This window comes from Alosa alosa, chromosome 18 (assembly GCF_017589495.1).
Source record: "Alosa alosa isolate M-15738 ecotype Scorff River chromosome 18, AALO_Geno_1.1, whole genome shotgun sequence".
NCBI classification, from domain to species: domain Eukaryota; kingdom Metazoa; phylum Chordata; class Actinopteri; order Clupeiformes; family Clupeidae; genus Alosa; species Alosa alosa.
Window position 1 is genome coordinate 13,967,757 of NC_063206.1, and position 7,588 is coordinate 13,975,344.

General features: G+C 45.2%; 1 protein-coding gene across 1 annotated transcript in view; it reads right to left on the reverse strand.

The window, feature by feature from the left end:
- LOC125311624 (serine protease HTRA1A) overlaps positions 1-7,588 on the reverse strand; it is a 22,045-nt gene extending 14,457 nt beyond the window's left edge. The window contains exon 1 of the mRNA XM_048269856.1: positions 6,971-7,588. Within this exon, the coding sequence (XP_048125813.1) occupies positions 6,971-7,430 (460 nt within the window). The 5' untranslated portion in view covers positions 7,431-7,588. The remainder of the gene's footprint in view (positions 1-6,970) is intronic.

Genomic DNA, 7,588 nt, shown 5'->3' on the forward strand with positions numbered 1-7,588 from the left:
GTGAAACGTACACTTACAAACTGCTGGTTCTTACGAGTGGCTTTATGAACCATCAGTAGGACTACCACAGATCTGCTGTGGAATGCCTCTGAATGTAATTGTGTTTAATTACAGACTGGGTAACGCAACATCACTACAGCTGCTTGTGAGAGAGTGTGCCGAAGAATGAAACAAATGAGACAGATGATTAGACGCTCTCGCTCTGATTGCATAGGGACCGAGTTTTGGGGGGCCTACAATGCTTTGTTATGTGATTTTACAAAGACGCACCCGGCTTTGAATGTGTAGTGGTGCTGCTCTGTGTTAATTACATAGCCAGCAGCCACGCTTCTCATGTCCAGAGGAGGGAACTTCCACACACACACACACACACACACACACACACACACACACACACACACACACACACACACACACACACACACACAGACACACACACACACACACACACACACACACACACACACAGACAGGTTTATTATTATAACTCAAACTGTTGGTTTCTGCCACTGCCAAAGTTCACTGGAAAAATCATGGTCAGTGTGACTTTTCATATGCCATTTTTGGGAAGGGCAGAATATTTAATAAAGACCATTGTCATAAATAACATGCTGAGTTCTGAAAGCCCTGGTTTGTAAAAGTAAAAACAGGAAAGAGGAACAAACGCTACGCCACATATTATTATCCTAAAATTCATTTCTCTTCTCAGGGTTTTCAAAACTGATTCAAAGTGATGGAAATGGAGCAGCCAAAAGCTATGATATTTACATAGGCATAATGCAGTTAGGTGAACCCAGCAGGATTTAACAAGTGCAAACAATGAGCTGCCGTTGCGCAGTAGGGTCACCAAAACAACACAGCTGCTTATCATCACATTGCCACGGGAACAGAGGACATCTTGGGTTGGACCATCAAACTTGATCTGAAAGACTTCATGACTCCAACCCATTACTGTAAAAGGAATTCCAGTCTTTCTTCCAAGGCCTGTAAAGACGTTCACTGTTGTGTCCATCTGAATGAAAGAGGACACTTCTATTCTCCTCCAGAGTCGTCGTCAGACACAATCAGAAGAGACAGCCCAAAGCCCTCAACTGTGGAGGTCCAGATCCACCTTTTCACCTTCAGTTTGTTAGTCTAACGGACCTGACTATTGTTGCAGTTGTTTTTTTATCACAAACTGGCACAGGTCTTTGAAGTCATACTTACCATGCACCATATTTGTTTCCAACAATTGTTTCTCAGAATTTGGAGACAAAACTTATTTGGTGTTGAATCAACAATGAGGTCAACACTGGGATACATGCTAAGTTCCACTGTGTGATCTGGGAGCCACCCACAAATTTCCAGAACTGCTTTGACAATGTGAGGCATCTGTCCAGCGAGGAAGGGTTTCAGCTGACCCAGGCAAAACCACGACAAACCAGACCAGACCAGACGTGGTAGCCGAGAGGCCCCTGCATCCAATATTCCACAGGCTGTTGACATGGACAAATTATGAACTTTTGGGCCCCTGGGCCCAGATGTATTAAGGGCCCCCCACTAATTGTTGCATATGTGGGAGGGTGGGTTTGGGGGTCCTCCCCAGAAAATGTTTAATTAGTTTGATGCGATTTCCTGTATTCTGGTGTTTTGGGGGTTTGGGGCCAATACTTTAATTCAATCAGATTCATAGCCTACACCCTGATCTGTTGATATTGAGGCAGTGATTCCATGCAAAGGCTTGGGCTTCAGGGCCCCCTGACCCCTTGGGCCCCTGGGCCTGGGCCCGGTAGGCCCGTGCAGTCCATCCCTGGCTGTTGACCACGGTGTGACAGAGGGCGCATGTTTATGACATCAGCATTCTGCATTCATGGTACTGCTCTGATGAGAGAGGAAGTTGGGAAAGCCAAAGACAAAGAGGAGACACAGACATTTTGGCATCTGCCATGCCAAAGTGCGCAAAGCCATTAAGAGCACAAAGACATCACACAAAGACATCTAGAGCACATAAAATGCAATATCATTAAAAGGCAAAAACTGCCAAGATCTTTAAAAGTCTTCAAAGAGGACCTTTCAAATCGAATGCCTCCAAGTGCTTACTGAACTTGAAGACCGAAGCAGAGTTGAATTCAACAGATGCCTGAAAAAAAAAAAAAGACGACATCGACCCACATAGTATTTTTTTCCACTGGATATTTTTTCTCTCTGTTGTCATTGAAATCCTGCCAGATGAGTGCATATGTCCTAACTAAAACTAAAAACTAAAACAGTGTATTTTTCTGTAGCTCACTTGGTCTCATAGCTCCAAGTCAGTCTCCGAGAGAAAGGGATTATGGGAAATGCCCTGTCTAGGGAGACATATCAGCACCGTGACCCTACTGCGCAGTGCATTTCGAGGACAACCCCCGACAGCGCTTCATCTCTCCAAATTTACGACCGTCAGACCTTCTGTCCATACTTGGACCATAATGAGGAAAACCTTGATGGGTGTTTATGTCCTGGCAGCAGAGTGAAAAAAGAGTGTAAAGAGACAATTATTCTGCTGTGAAACTCATATCTATTGGGGAAAGTGGGTGACTCTTGGTAGGGCATAGTATTATACTCTCCAGACTGAAGTCTTAAAACCCATTCCAAAGCTGCTGAAAGCAATGCTTGCCTTCCTTCTGTTGTTCTACAGCCTGTACCCACTCTAGAAGCACACTCCTTCCTGTCAATATGCTGTGCACATGCTCACTAGTAAACAACCATTTGAAAGTCTCACAGTGTCTCTGACTTGTTTCACTTACTGGGTGTGTGTCCCAGAATCATTAACAGAAATCTAAATAAAGAAAGAAAGAAAATAAAGATGTTAACACCAGTTAAATTGGAAACAGTTTAAACATGCCGAGTAAAATAAATGCTCTACATCCTCCCCGACTCTGCAGTGGGGTATGCATGAGATGCTTTTGGGCAGGCAACCACCACATCCTCGGTTCCAAAAAATCATCAGCCACCCTTATCTCATGGTCCAGTACACTGCACGTATGCCCCTAACTGCTCAAACATGATGGAAGAATCTAATCCACTCCATGTGGCGACGCCATGGGGACACATGTGGAGGGCGTCAGTGGCCTTCAAGTGCAAATCAAACTTAAGACTTGAAGAAGACTTGAACATTCAGTCACACAGGCACACTATCTCATTCTGTCCCTCATTATTCCTTTCTTACTCCCATATTCTGATCGTGTCCAATCTAGATAGATAGAGGGAGACAGTTCTGAGTTGGTTCAAACATCTGTGGACTGTATTTATTTGCTGTGGGCTGAGACCTCAGGAGAATACGTCACATTCAAATTTTCTGTTCTCATGCCAAAACGCTTGTTGGTTTTGGGCACGGATACAAATGTTTCATCAACATTTTGTTTGGCCGAGTGAAATTGGCAATATGGAAGGCCCAGGCAGAGAAAATAGCAACTTTGGCAATCTAGGGCAAGTGTTTCAAGACTCGCTTTCAGTTCGTTCTCAGAGGAAACGTGGCCTTAGCGATTCCAAGATGGGGGGGGGGGGAGGTTATCAGTTACAGTAATGAATTGTCAACATGAACAAAAGCATGTAAAGGACAGTAACATGGTGTCTGAAGGAGAGGATAATATCTACAGAGAGTCAACATCAGGAATATATGGACGGCTCGTCTCTTTCCTGACATTTACTCGTCCAAAAACAGAGTGGATGCAAAGAGGAAATTGCTTTATGGGACCCAAAGAGCTGTTCCCACAGTCTCATACCACCAGGGGAAGCCCTGGACACACACACACACACACACGGACATACAGCTCTGTGGAGAAATAGGAAATGGTGTGGAAGCATGTGGGAACCCAAGTGGTCCGCACACAAGGATGACAGTGTTTTATTAAGTCTGTCATGTCATGTCTATACATCCAGGGAGACGCCACAAAGGGCCACTATCTCAATCTAGCAATCAGTTCCAGTTGAACACACACACACACACACACACACACACACACACACACACACACACACACACACACACACACACACAAACACACACACCTGCCTGGCACTTTGTCTTAGCCCTGAAGCTTTATGAGTATTTTCCAGCAGGAAGTGAGTGCAGAGTGAGGGATTGGTTTTCTGTAGCAGGGGTCACATTACGGTAACTCTGTCCCCTCTCTCTCTCTCCCTCCCTCTGTCTCTCTCTGTTTTATACTGCCTATGTGAGCTGGCAGAGGACACACACCCACCTGTCACAAACAGCCTAAATCATCATAGCAACTGTTCCCAGAGGACTGGTAGTGATCTCTCTCTCTTTTTCTCTCTCCCCCAGTTTTTCTCTGTACACGTGTATGTGTGTGTGTGTCAGTGTCTGTCCGTCTGTGTGTGTGTGTGTGTGTGAATGTGCGAATTTGTTGTCACAGTGTCTTTGTGTTTGCTTCAGTGTAGATGTGTCCCTCTCCAGTATCAACATTGTCAAACGGTCATTGAGTGGGGGTCTACTTGCCCATCTATTTATCTCTGCACCATCAGCGGAGCGAGACAGCAGGAAGTCTGCATAGGACCACGGATACAGACTCCGCGGCTGCTCTATCAGGGGACGGGATCTAATGGAAGGGGACTGCAGATATGGAGTGGGCCACCACTGCGTCCGGGTTCACAATATACAGAGCGGTGAGAACCGTCTTATCACAGCCATCAAAGAGGAAATGATGGCAGAGTGGAAAATGGAGGCAAAAAAAGGAGGGTGAGATAGAGAGAGAACGAGTGAATGTGAAGGAAAAACACACCGAGTTAAGAACGAGGTTGAGAGAGAGTGATGCATGGATAATGGAGGTACGGAGAGATACGGCCGTCGGGTCAGAGAGTAAAAAAAAAAAGTAGTGGAGAGTGAGACGCGGACAGACAGTGATAAATCACATTGAACGCACTCCTCCATTTCACAGGGAGCAGGGAGTGAAGCGGGCAGAGAGCGATCCAGATGAGAGTTAACCTCCCGGCCCGGCACATGTGAGAGACACGCTCTTGCACTCAGTGACACTCCACATCAAAGGCTGCGGTCAGTCGAGGCCCTCCCTCAGATGGTGCACCACGCACGAGAACTCCCACGGACGGCATAGCACAGAGATCTCAACCCCACTTTCCAAGCCAACTCATGTCAGTGTCAGCTTTCTTGGCTTGATAACAGGATTTAGCTTTTATTTCATATCTGCTCTACCCCCAACCTCCCTCCACTGCTTCGCCTCCACGTTTGCCTTTGTCTTAAGAAAACACTTGAGGCACCACTGGGGTGTTTCTGGATATTTCCCATGCATGTCATTCGTCCAATTAATTGACTTTCAAACTCATGTGCGCCACGATGACTGCAGAATTTGACCTACATCCAAAGCCAGCCAAAATAACTTGCATAACCCCCCCAATCCCCACCCCCTACTTCAACTTCAGAAACAGATGCAAATGACATCATATGAAGTGCTGCCCGGCTTATTTGCTTTTTTTTTGGAGGAGAGGCCTCCGTCCAGAGCACTGGGACCTCTAGCAGCTTGGCACCCTACTGTACTTCTTCATTGGACCAATATGACAGCAGCTTGGACTGTAGGAATATATTGAGACGAAAACGTATCCTAAACGTTGTCAAGAGCACGGCTGGAATAGCACCTCAGGCACGGAGCAAAACACTGAACGCAGGGAAACTCCAGCTTAACTGAGAATGAATAAGCTGCATAGCATTAGGAGACCTCAGCGGTGTTACGTCTGGGATGAGAGGAAAAGTTGCATGTAGCTTTTTTTCTCCACCATTTGGGCAACAAAAAAAAAGCTGGAAGGCAAATTTTTTAACATTTGTGGTGCATGGATCATCTGAACCGCAGACACCTGTCCTACTAGCACCACCGTGCTGATGATAATGACAGGCTTCATAGCATGAAAAAAGCCCTTAGCTCCTGGATATGTACCTAAATAGTTATTAGGGAACACGTCGTAGTGAAGTTAAAGGGTCAAAGTAATGGGAGAGCTATTGAAAAATTCAACATCCCATATGACATATGGTTCAAAACAGACAGGAACACATAATAATCTACATCTGTAAATCCAAACAATTTACTTCATACAGCATTTTCCAACTTTAAGCATCTGTTTAAGACACTTCACCAAAACCATATGTGTTTTTGGTAACATCTATACAGTAACCGTAGCCTCTCTTTGACTTCCCTGAGGAATGTTATAAAATACATGCACACATACTCAGAGATACAGAGACTAAAACAACAGGGGGCCTTTAGAGTGGAGTGCTGCTGAGGCAGGCAGACACAACTGTGAGACTGGTATGGTTTGTGTTATGTCACATTGGCCCAGATAGAGAGGGGACTTCAACTGACACCAGGATGTAGGCGTAGGGGTCTACTTCAAGGACAGTAGACCTATGTGAATAATAATGTTAATGTTTGTAATAATACAAATACCAAGAACCATATACATGGTTAAACCCCATCAAGCTGTCTCTCTATACTATGTGCATTTTACAGAGAGGAGCCGGAGTACCTTTGATCTCAGCAAGCAATTATTTCCCCTGTCACCAGAATAAAGCAGTTCCAGACAAAGGGATCAGACACAAGAGTCACATTCTTGGCCAATAATGTTGAAGCAAGCATTTTGTATGCGTGTTAAATTCAGCATAGACTTTTAATGTGTGCTACAAATCAGTGTCAGATGCAATAATAAGAGTCGTTCATATAGAAAAAAGTCCCGTCCACCTTCAAAGAAAAGGAACAGGATTCCAATAAATGTTATACTTATTATGACAAAAGTGATGGAAGGCGCATCAGGACAAGCTACCTCATCAGCTCAGGACACTGGCACGGCAAAAGTGATCTGTTAACTTTTTTTTGCTCCTAATTTTGGTTTCAAGACATTGTTTTGCATTCAAATATAATTATGTTGTGAACATAGTGGCAGCTCATTTGCTGTCTTTAACTTGTAAGTGTCCATGTGAATAACTTACACTTTCCGCAAGCTCCACGCTGGATGAAAAGGACTGGCGGCTGCTGAAGTTTCTGCGCCCGACTACTGACTCGCTTGAGTTCGCAGATATTCCGGTAGGACACTCCATCGCTTCCACAGACGGGCTCCGTGGTTTTGCATACACAAGATCCAGCTTTGCCTCTTCTCCGGACCGTCGCGGTGTACCCTACCCCAGTCGCCACAGCGCACTCTAGTCCCTCACCGCACACCGGGTCTCCTAACTTCCCGATGCCGCCACATGCTTCGCCCTCTCCAGAGGCGCACACGGGACAGCAGTTACACTGGTCCAGAACTTGTCCCGTTGAACACTCCTTTGATACGGTCGGACACATTGTCTTATCGCAACGGTCAGGGCACCCGATTATATATCTTTTGGTAACTCGCGCTTCAACTGAAAACGATGCTACGAATAGACTTAAACAAATTATTATGAAAACCATGATTAAAATAATAAACCAACGATAAATGTTCTAAGTTTCAAATGTGCAGTTTCCAAACGTAGCCTATATGAACCAGACTGTCAGGGAATTAGCTGATCGCTTATCACACTCTCGGCCTGCTACCTTTGTGCAGCTAGAGGGCAAATCGGTCTCTCCAC